The 11997-nt window shown below is 38.1% G+C and overlaps 1 protein-coding gene across 7 annotated transcripts; it reads left to right on the top strand.

The window, feature by feature from the left end:
- Window positions 1-2480: 2480 nt before the first annotated feature.
- On the top strand, window positions 2481-11580 carry LOC103706647 (copine family protein 2-like). 7 transcript variants are annotated; one of them, XM_017842664.3, is made up of 9 exons: window positions 2481-2770; window positions 7814-8002; window positions 8099-8377; window positions 8541-8575; window positions 8654-8740; window positions 8891-9035; window positions 9164-9592; window positions 9680-9903; window positions 10006-11580. In XM_017842664.3, exons 1-9 carry the CDS (start codon window positions 2680-2682, stop codon window positions 10735-10737), a joined length of 2211 nt encoding a protein of 736 aa, XP_017698153.2. In that variant the 5' UTR covers window positions 2481-2679; the 3' UTR covers window positions 10738-11580. The 7 variants fall into 7 exon arrangements, with proteins under 7 accessions (XP_017698153.2, XP_038988971.1, XP_038988972.1 ...); XM_039133043.1 differs by having other exon boundaries at window positions 8657-8740; window positions 9164-9903; XM_039133044.1 differs by having other exon boundaries at window positions 2482-2770; window positions 8099-8374; window positions 8657-8740; window positions 9164-9903.
- The last annotated feature ends 417 nt before the right edge of the window (window positions 11581-11997 follow it).

Genomic DNA, 11997 nt, shown 5'->3' with positions numbered 1-11997 from the left:
TTCTGCTAAACAATTAAATATATATCCCCCTTGCTTTTAACCTAATTCACTCAATTTTGTTTTATATTATGATCACTTCTACTAAACTAACATGCGAACAATAATGTTAGTTTACAAAACATAAAAAATTAATCTATGCTAGCTAGGACACTATTGAAAATGCGATGACTTACAATGTTGAAATCGACCTTTGTGAATTATTAAACATCACAGGGTTGGTGGTCCCACGGGAAGGCTTGGTTTGCCTGCAATCAAGCCGTTACTGCAACAGGATCGATCGTCAGTATAATTAATAGTTATAAATACGTGTTTGGATGCAAGTTGGTTGCTCGCTTTCATCCTTTTCTTGGATTGCACGAGACATATATCTGATGCTGAAGCCAAGCCAGTGCTGATGTATGTTGTGGGGATTCACATGAAGGTAGCAGCACTCATGGTAACTCCTCCATTGGAAGCCTCTTTCCATGCCTGCAACAATGCATTGCAGATTAGTTGTCATCATGTTTTCGTTTTCAATGGCATGAATCGAGTAGCAATGCCTTTCGACATCTAGTAGACTGCAAAACACCAAACCTCCATTGAGTTGGTGTAAAATAAGCTGCTAGCTCTTGTTAAATTGGACCAGGCCAGCATGGATCACTCAATTTTTTATCAAGGAGTACAACTTCGCAACCATGTTTAAGTGATATGACTTTTGGCGATAAAGCTAGAGATCTTGTACAACATAGGTCAAGGAATATCATGAAATTATGTGTGAAGAAGTGATGGAACTTGTTGTTGATCCTTCTCTTTTAACCATTTAAGTTTTTGAGATTCAATGGTAAGTTGAAATGGTATCAGAACCAACGATCATGGATTCAAATCCGATCACTTTTGGTTGAGTTATTTTTAATTTATTCTTTTCTTCGGTCATTTGTTTATGCCTTCATGTGTGTACGTGGTTTGGCTTGCATTATTGGAGTTATTAAGACCACATTTTTATTGTTTATCCCTTCTCTAACAACTTACACTTTGCGAATATAATAATACGTTAGCAATAATTAATCCCACACCATCTACACATACAATTAATATGTGCAGGTTACCAGCCAATTTATATGATCCAGATTTGCCAAGAGGTTCAAACAAATCTAGGACATATCAAAATAAACCCAGCGAACAACTCAGTCTAGATAATTCTGATTACTTCATATTATTTGTATTGCTAGATTATATTCTGCTAGAATATCACAACCAATACAGTTTTCTATGCTTGCTATAGTAATCGAAGTAGCTCAGTAAAAGCAAAATAAATGCATTATGATCTATCTGAAATGACATAATTTCATCTTCTAGCTAGCTTCTTAATTTGTGCATTATATTGTATCCTTTGCAACTTGACAGAGGTTTTATAATTTCTTGTAAACTATTGAAAATCCCAATAACCTCACCAGCTGTACTACTTGGTACCCTCATGTTAATTAAGTTGATTCGAGATGTAATTGAAATACTGGCAAATCAAGGTGTGAGCTTGCTATCAGAAAATTATTATATATCAGAAAATCTTATAGGAAACCAATGCATCAGACTTATATCTTATTATATCAAGATCTTATACAAACCATTACAAGCTACATTAAAATTGATGCAAGTGTTATGCAATTCAATTGATGTTTTAATAGCTGAAAGGTTCATTGATTGGCTTAACCTATGGAATCAATGGGCTTGGGCTCTACGGGCCAGGTAGCCTCTATGGACCCACACTAACTGATTGAAATTTTGAATCCATGAGCCTAGGATCTAGGCCTCCAAAGTTGCTGCCCTGTATTTCCTTTTTTTTTGGGAGTGAATTACAAAAATCTACTTAATGTTGGAGGATTATGTTTATTAAACTTATACCTAATTGTTTATAAAACCAACACTTATATCCAGTTAAATTAACGGTGCTAGAAAACTATTTATCTCAAAAGTTAAAATTGCCTTTAAGTGGACAAGAGGATACATTTTTTGTTTTATATTCTTGGATAGCTGTTATATTATTTAAAGTTATTTTAATTATTTTGAATTTTTTTTATATGGTATTTAAATCTCATTCAAGGTTAACGTTTTGAAATATTCTGTTAAGTCATGAATTAAAGTATTAGATAAAAATAATCATAGAAATAAATGTAATTTTTTTAGTAGATATAAGTATAACTTATACATAATTTTAGAAGAGTTTTTATAATTTATTTTTTTTTATTTCCAAAAATAAATCTTACGTTGGTGTGCGGCGGTGTTGTCACGCGCACTGAAAATTTCGAATGGTTGCTTTCCCGCTCCTCATCGTTTCCCGTTTCCAATGCCCTGCGCAACGTTATTTTGGGAACTGATAAGCGCACTCCGCTCTCTCCTTTTCCTTCTCTAAGTGCACTCCCTTTAAACATGACGGCGAGTCAGGAAATTGGCGAATGAGATGGGCGAAGGGGGGTGAATTTAAGAACCGCCCTAGTATTTCTCCCAAGGCTGTCTATTTCTTTCCCTAATCTCATTAAATAGCTTCCAGATAAAACCCCCCGATTTCTCTCATCCCTCTCTCAATTTTTCTCCACGCCGATCTTTCTCCCGTTCTTCTTGTTTTTTTTTTCCTCCTAAAAATCCCGGGAGATCTCGGTTGAGGAGTTCGGTTTTTGATATATAGGAGATTGATTCAAAGGAAGCATGGAGACTCTTCCTCTCATCGACGTCTCCTCGGAGGACGATCTCCTCATCTCAGCGTCTTCCAATGCCGTTCCAGATCCACCCTCCCGAGGTACTTTCCCATTCCATTTCGATCTTGTTTTATTTTTTTTATATTTTTACTCCGGTTTTTTTTTTTATTATTTTTCTTGATTCTTTTGGATCAAAATGGGGGAGATTTGAGTTTTAGGTTTTCTTGGTTCCTTTTTGAACTTAGATTCGCACGATCCGTTTGTTCTTGCGTTATCGAAAGGCTGGTTTCTTTTTGATCCTTTTTGAAGTTGAAATCCCCAAATTTGTTGCGAAGGGAATCGATTTGGTTCTTGATGCGTGTTGTTATAGGTTTAATCAAAAATTTCTTTGCAAAATCTGACATCTATTGGAGGAGTAATGGACCCATGGAGTGTTTCTGGCGATAGGAAGTCATGATGGTTTTGTAACAATGTTTTGGAAGTTATTAGATCTTGAGCAAACAAAACTTATGATTATGATGTTCGATCTATTGTGAAGCAAACCCAATGGTGTCTGGTAAATCATAGGGGAATTGCATGCATCATGTCAGATGCTGCAAAATGCATGTTTGATGCTCAAAGATATGTTAATTTTTAGCTCGGTGAGTCAGATATGTGGCTCTTGCAGAGGCGAGTATAGCTTGTGCTCATTACTTCCATAGATCTTGCTAGGGAAGGACAAAGTGCAGTAGCTTTTGGTTTTGCACATAAGTGATTATATATCTAGTCTTTTGCCCATCCTTATTCTTTTAGTCTCCATATGATACTGGGAGCACATTGTATATCTAATGATTTGCGCATTGCATTTATACATGCACCACATGCGCTGATATACTCACAGGGCATGAGTTTTTTGAGCTATCAGCTGAACATATTTCTCATTTCAGCCTATCAAGCACAGCATTTTGCTCGTGCTAAACTTTTATTGTAGTCTGTAGAAAATTCAGAGAATCTTTGTGTGGGTATCTGTTACTAGAGATCATCACCGTTGTGTTGAACTGCTGAAACTCTCCTACAGTCAAGCCCTCTATGGGACTACCTCCCTTAGGTACTGTTATAGCATTAAGCTGAGTGGTGACTCCTTTTTTTTTGATCTTGGGCAGACTAGTTAATGAAATGCCCAGCCTTGCATATGGAAAAGTCTCGAAGTTATAGTACCATGCAAGGCAAAATTTTAGCATTTTGTACAACAGTTAAATTGTTGCATATTGACTAATTTTATATTTTATTTCCCAATTTATTTTTGAATATAACTTACATTTTCTATTAGGTTGTTCATTGCATAGATTTATCATTTTTTGGTTTTTATCTTGTGTAAAAATAAATTAGACAATGGAAATTTGAGCTTTATAAGGTCGATAAGCGTATGTTTTCCTTTAGTAAAATAAGATTCAAAACAAGGTTGTGCATGGTTGTTCCATTCTTTCTCATGTAACCAAGACTTGGAGTTTTCATGATCAGCTAACCAAACAATTGTTTTCTGCATAATATGTGAGTGAGGCACATAGATCCTGAAGTCCCTGTACCATCTGCATGTTTCAATTAGTAGAACTTTTATAGTCTTAGTCTATAAAACTTTCAGTATTAGTATGTAGTCTTTAATAACATGATACAACATAAAAGATAAACTTAGATTCCCAATGGCTTATGCTGGAATTGCTGTATCTGGTTTTGCTTTGCTAACATGTTCAAAGATCTGCTAGAATATATCTCATGCTAGCATGGATGACAAAGTACATACCCAGCGGTTCCCAGTGAAGTTTTTTTTCTTTTCTTTTTGATATCTAAGCAAGCCATCCGGCCTTTGTTTACTACCAATTAAATGTAGTCCTCTTTCAGCATTCTAGGAATTTATTAACAAATTTAATGAACATAAAGATCGATTGATGCTTAAACATTCATGTATTTAGATTCTAGGAATGCTGTCTTTACATGACTGATTTATAATCTTGTTCGGCACCACCTCTTAGATTCTGCTTACTTCCTCATTGATCACCAAGAGATTTGTTTTAGCAGTTGGTTGTTGTATGTTGAGCCACCTTTTTTGATTTTTCTTGTGAAGGCACTACTGATAATAGAATTTGTCTGGTTTTCTGTTTAGTCTATTATTTATCCAACATTTAACTTGCTAGATAATTTTTGATTATGTATTTCCCCCCAATAATCAATTGCCCATGATTCATCAACTTTAATATATGATAAGTATCCCCTGCTCGCAGCCATATACTTAATTTACATGGTAAACTAGCTTAAGCTCAATTAATGACATTGATATTCAGTACATAAAGTTCTCTGGCCTATCATTTGTAAGAATGTATTATTTCTTGAACATTGGTGCTCATATCTAGCAATACATACTCCAAAGTGCCCGTAACCTGCCTGCTAGCAGTCCCAAACAAGCCAAGGTGTAAAGTTGACTGTTTTAAATTTGTGCAACATATGCTAAAGTGCTGCATTAAAGTGTCACATAAATGTGGACAGCGCGAAGAGAGCTGATCAGCTGTTTTTTCAGTTTCAATTGTAGAAGATTCATGTAAGAGTAAGACAGATCTTAAGTGTGTGCATCTGTATGTGTGTGTTTGTAGACGCATGCAGACACAAGCAGTTACATATATAAACCAAGGGCTCAAAATCTAGTTATTGCCGCTCCATGGTGTCACATAAAACTCACCATTGCAATTTCATTAGCTGAACATAATATCTCTCCTAGAATATACTATTTAGTGTTACAAAATCTTTTCGTAGTCGATGCATTCACCTATATAAATGGGTCTTTTATGATATTTAATTTTTGTTAAATAGAATGTAAAAGTAACTATTGTGGTTCAAATTTGGCCTGAGGGTGACCATGCCAGAGGAGTCGGGGGAGCCGCCGGTCGGGATGGAGAAAAAACGTCACCTTTCGTGCGCCGGCGTACCTACACAAAGCCTCACCATTAATTTCAGTGAGGGCCCTCCGATGCTTAAGTTAGCGTGGAGTTTTTGTTGGCCAAAGATCCTTTAGGCGTTACTTAATGGGGCTACTTATAGTCCCGCCAGAGGTACTCAGATGGCGGAGGTATGGCCCGTTCTCATCATGGGAGGAGATAGCTTTGGCCAGATGGCGTGCAACCAGGACTTGCTTGAGGCACACGGTGTAGGCCGTTCTTATGATCAGTATGGCGTTGTCAGATGTGGCAGGGCATGGCCCTTGACAACAAGTATGATTGGGGCAGCATGGCGTGGCCAGCAAGCTAAGCATGGTGCGGCGAGGTTGTAATGTACGGCCGTGTGTGCGGGCATGGGTGCCCGCATAGGTGCGCACGTGGATGCGGCCGTAGGTGAGGTCGGGCTCGCTTGGAGGCCGCAGTGTATATTTGGCGAGGTCAGCTCAGTAGGCGTTAAGGTTGGGCCGACTTGGGGGCCGCGATATATGTTTGATGAGGTCGGCTCGGCGGGCCCTGAGGTCGGCCTAGCCTTTCTGACTCTAAGGTTTGCTTAGTAGGGCGCCCCGAGCTCGGGTCGGGGCGCATCGTCGCATAGGACACCCCGAACTTGGCCAGGGCGTGTCGTCGTATAGGGCGCTCCGGGCTCGGGCCAAGGCGCGTCGTTGCATATCCCTACAGTCGAGGGAGCTTTTTGGCTTGCAGTCGACGTAGTAGGGCGCCTCGAACTCAAGCCCGGGACGTTATTATAAGCACCACAAGATATTGCTACAGGTCGTAGCAGCGGAGAGATCCGAATGAGGTCGGCCGGACCTTTGGCAAAATCCGAGATCGGACTGGCTCTTAGCAGGACCGAGGTTTGGTCTGGTCGATGTTGAGGTCTGCTTGGCCGGAATGGGGTGGTACGATCCATTTTGCCCCCTATCAATAACTTTAACGTAATATTAGGAGAGAGGAAGATGAAAGCATTTTCATGTTGTCGCTTACTGGAAAGCCCAACATAATAAACTTATAAGGAACTAAATGTGTTAATTACCCAGAACTTGTATGAGATCCACTATATCCAAAAGCAAATAGGTAGAGAGATAAAAGGAAATTGCTAGAAAAGATTCATCTATATCAAGTGTGACAAAAAGTTCTTTGTTGTTCTTAGGCTCTCACAGTTCACAATCTGGTTTTTGCAATCTACGTTAAAATAACGATGGCTGATTAGAATCTCACCATAGGATTGGAATCAACATGGATCATGTTATTGGGGTACCACCCCATGTATAAAGTCATTTTCCCATGATTTGTTAGGCTCTGTCTTTTCGGATGTTCTTAACCAGATAGATGCTAATGCATGAAACTAGCAACGTCCATGAGGCATTGAATTTCTAAGAGTAAAGGAAAATAGATCTGAATGTTTTGGTATCTAAAATTTAGAGGTGAATATTTTAAATTCCTGCAATCATGTGTCAATCTTTGGGCATATATAAGTCTTAAACAGAAGTTGGATAAAAAACTTTGTTTATTCCTGGGGCCTAAAGACAAATGTCCTTGTGTTCCATATAATTTTGGATTCTGATCTTATTTCACATATACTTGCTTCATTTTGTTAAAGATTTTTTGTTTTCATATATTTAAAAAATTCTTAAAATTTTAGAGATAATCTCATAATTCATGAGATGAGTCATTCCAGGCTCCTCTAAGTTTATGGTATGGTCCCAATTTCATCATTGAAATATAAATTTCTAATCTACAAGAATCTAAAAATCTGCAAGTCATGACCTACATGAAACAATCAATCTGAAAGGTCCATAAAGTCAGCTTAAATTCATTGCTTCATGTGGATTAATAATAGTTGAATTTAAGAAACGAGCACGAGAGCTTTGTTAGTTATGATGTCGCAATGTTTCCAGGTGGTTCAAATTCGATTTTTTTATAGTCGTTATGTTGCTGTCTTAACAAGAAGGTTATGAAGGGGAGCATATGTCATAAAAAATTGGTTTGGAGTGCATATGTCAATCTTTTGAATAAAATTTTGTTATTGTAAATTGACAAAATTGAAATTTAACCAACAGAATAGTTAAGCAGGCAAAAAGAACCAGTAGTTAGATGACCTTGGCTCTTTTTTCTTAGTTAACCTCTTATTTGACAGTGGCCACTGCCCTGATTTTTGTCATTAATTTAATTGAGCAGGCCTTTCAGAAAATCATAATGAAAATATGATTGTCAGTGCTGAGGAAGGGGAGGGTCCGGTGAAAATGAGCAAGAAATTGGAACAAGTCCTTGAATTATCAGAGTCTCCAGAGCAACAGCGAGTAAACTCTCGCAAGTACAACTTGCGCAAAAGTTTAGCCTGGGATAATGCATTTTTTACAAGTGAAGGTATCTATCTCTGTGCTTGGCAAAATCACTTCTTTCTTATATTGTAAATGCATGATGCACTCATTATTGTTTTGGATCTTAAATACATGTATGCAGGTGTTCTCAACCCTGAAGAGTTGGCTATTGTAAATAGCACTTTTGGGAAGGCTGAAGAATCTTCATTACCTGGAATTCCGGAAGATATTAGGAAGTCCACAGAGTCAACATCTACCTTAGATAGTGATACCTTGGCATTAGAAAACCTTGAAGTAGAATTGTTTGAAAATGTACGGGCTTCCATTCAGAAATCTCTTGGAAAATATGAGAATGCTTCAAATGTGGTAGACTCCTGCAAGACAAAAGAACATGGGGAGCTCAATGCACCATTCCTTGGTTGTGAGATTTTTCCACCTGTAAAATTGATAAAATGCTCATGTCTGTTACTGTCTAGTTTACTCGAATGGTCTTTTGTTTTATTTTGCTTTGTAATACTGTTTTCCCTTTTGTATCTATTGGTTGACATTATTTTTGATGTGTATATGCTAATACTGTTTTGCAGCATCAAATACAGTTGAATTATTATCTCAGAACAAGGTACGCTCTGTTCACGACCGCCTTGCTATTGTTTATGTGTGAAAGTGCATAGTTAGGTAATAATTTCTGTTACTTTAGAAGAAGCCTCCTATTGGGATGAAAAGGCATGTTGTCACCAAGAAACTTTCAGACCATACTTCTGAGTGCCCACGTAGCATGAAAGGGGTATGCCCTAATTATATTGATAAATTTACCTTTTTGTTTCCTATGGTTTTGCATGTGGTTGATCTAACACTTTGTTCCTTACATTGCTTGTATATAGACAGGTTTTTGCATTGTGTTGCTAAACTAACATTGCTTATTATTTGAATAAAGGCTACAAATAAAAGTGCAGACTCAAAACCATCATTAAAGCCACCAAGAGTTGTATCTCGAACAACTTTGCCAACGGCGCCAAACAAGTCAGGTTTTGGTCCTGGGAACATCCAACCAAGGAGTAGCATTGGGAAACCTTTTCCTGGTACACATTTTGAAATAAACTCTGATATTTCATCAAATATTTGGGCATTCTCATTCTGATTTCTGATGAATACATGTATGTCCATTCTGTTTAGTGACTTAGATTTTATGTCCATGTGGTGGTTGCAGGCAATTTAATTAATCGGCAATCTATTATAGTTCCTAAAAAGATAAATGGAGACTCATCCATTGTCACTTCTAATTCTGTTCGATCACCAAGAGCTATTTATGGTTCACCCTTAGTCTATCCCTTATCAACTTCTTGTTCATCGCATAGTGGTTCTGTTAGTAGTTCATCTGATTCAACAGGTAAATCTCCTTCAAAGACTACAAGGAAAAGAGTTGCTTCTAGAATTACAAATCATTCTCCACCGGGGTCAACCACTAAGAAAACCCCTGTGAAAGCATCCAAAATTAAAACCATGTCCAGCAATGCAAGTAATCCCCCAATACATCCAAAATCTACATTCAAGTTCTCAGCAAACATGTCTCCAAATAGTTCGCTAGACAGCGTGGCTTCAGAGTCATCTTCATCAGCCTCCATTACTGCAAAGCCCGGTATTTTGAGGGATAGCCTTGACACTGGATCTTTGTCATTCTCCCCTGCCTTGGCAGGTCCTGAGAGTATCATCGTTCATTCATCAGGTTTACGGAAACTATCCGCTGGTCATCCATACGTCGGAAGTGAAAATTCTGCAACCATTTCTCATAGTCAGTGTATCAGCAAAGGTTCTTCAGAAATTCGTGTAATTTCTGAACCATCGATTGGGGAGAACTCTAAAAGATGTACTAATAATAGCTCTGGTACTAAAAGCATAAAACCATCAGGACTTCGAAAGCCAACACCCAAGATTGGATATTTTGATGCGGTCAGTCCACAAAACAGTTTTCTGTTCTATCTTTTTCCACCCCTTATTCTTTTGTAATTTATGCACTTTGCTTCTAACTTGGAAACTGTTTCTGATTTCCAGGAGAAGTCCCTTGGGCGCAATGTTGAAACATTTTCCCAGCCTGGCAAGTTACGGAACATAATTAGAAGTACTGGAAACAGGAACCCTGTCGGGGTAAACAAACCGAAACCCAGTAAGCTTCAATTAATAAGACCTGCAGCGAAGAATGCGTCCACAAAGTGTGATCCTCCACGCATCCAATTGACAGGTCCGTCTTCTACTCATAACATGAAACCTGCATCGCCTACATATCTGCAACAACTGTCAGAACCTTCTGAATTAGGTGGCACTATTAGGATGACAGAAAATCATTACTCGTGCTCTGATGTTAGCAAGGTTTTGCCTCCTTGTTTGAGTGAAGAAAGCCATTCCAAGGTTTCAAAAGTAGCAAATGGAGTGGTTGATACAGATGAATTTGGTCAGTTTTCTAACCCGAGCTCTGGAGGGCAAACCTGTCAGGAACATTCAGAGTTTGTAACTGCATTTCCAATTGAAAATGAATCTATGATGTCTAATGGTAAATATGGTGATTGTATCGGCAAAGTGAAGACATATGAGCAACCATCCTGTGGGTACATAAAGCAGAGCCATATGGAAAGTGACTTGCATTCAGTTACCAGAAGCATTGAGAAGGAGAATTTGTTTCCTGCTGATGAAACTGATGGCAGGAGCAAAGATTTGCTGGCTAAGAATTTGATGCTGCCAATGGTAGAAAGCATAGAGGAAAAGGTATCCTCCCTCTCTCTTTCCTGAACAAAGTACTTGACTGTTGGCAGGGATCTGGAATTTCTATTTGGCTATGCCATTGCTTTGGAACAGAACTTTCATGCTCTACAAAGTTCATGAAGGTGAGTTCCCTTTCTGTTTATCCAAGTCCACAGCATCCCATATTGAACACAAAAATTCTCTTGGCATTTGAGTTCATTCAACAGTACGAATGGATCAATAAATTCAGACCTTGTTCCTTGGGCTTGATAAATGTACCAATTGGCTATTCTACTACTGCTGTTAATCTCTGAATAAGTGGTGAGAGGAAGGTATTTTAGATGATTTAATTGTCAAAATGATGTCATATGATGCAACTGTTTTTCTTGGTCTGGAGGTGTACTTGCTTGTGCTCTTGAAAATAGTCCACTGGGCCGTTGTGTTGTCTTGAAACGTGGGTTGTGGATAATATGTGAAGATTTGGTCTCTACATGCTTAAGAAACTACCCAACTTTGAAGGTAACTCCATGTTTAAGCATGCCTTTGATTTGATTCAAAGAATTTTGCAACTTGCCCATGTTCATATTATGAAACTTAGGATTCTAGAGTCCAGGTGCTGCTCTCCCATTACAGCATCTTGTCTGAAGTACATCAGCACCGTGCTTCTGTTCAGAGATTTATGATATGACAATATTCATGCATAGGCAAAAAAACATATTTCTTGAGGATAGACTCACAATATGAGTGATTCTTTTTCCTGCTCACCCTCAAATTTTGCCGTGCAAAATGAATACTTTATTTGGACTGCCACTGTCTTCAATTTGCTTGTTTAGAATGGCAGATGGGGGGGATAAAAAATGCTGCTTAAGGTCTCAGAAGTGTTCATTTTAAGTTCATATCGTACATTCCTTGTTCAATATAAAAAATCCGCCAGTGCCATTTGACATAATACAACGCTAGTTTTGACTGTCCCAGACTTTCATGCGGATGAAGTTCTGAAAGAGGAAAAGCAAATTAATGGAACAGGTCTTTTTGGGGGGTTAATGATAAATCGAAGGTGTGTGGCTTGCTCTGTATTTATCCATATTTGCTTGGAAGATAATTATTAGAGTAAGAATTTGAACGCAATCTTTTTGTTTATAGCGAGGAAAGGGGGGCAAGTTGGATGTTCCACCGCATTGAAAGCTCCTCTGCTCTAGAGTTTGGGCGCAACTATAATCTGTACAGCGAATTTTTGAAATTGTGAATCTAGAAATATCAGCACTCTTCTTTTCATCCAACAAAATTATCGAACCATATTTTCTTTTC

This window comes from Phoenix dactylifera, chromosome 13 (genome assembly GCF_009389715.1).
Source record: "Phoenix dactylifera cultivar Barhee BC4 chromosome 13, palm_55x_up_171113_PBpolish2nd_filt_p, whole genome shotgun sequence".
NCBI classification, from domain to species: domain Eukaryota; kingdom Viridiplantae; phylum Streptophyta; class Magnoliopsida; order Arecales; family Arecaceae; genus Phoenix; species Phoenix dactylifera.
Note: the sequence above shows the minus strand (reverse complement) of the source record. Positions and strands in the feature narration are given on the sequence as shown.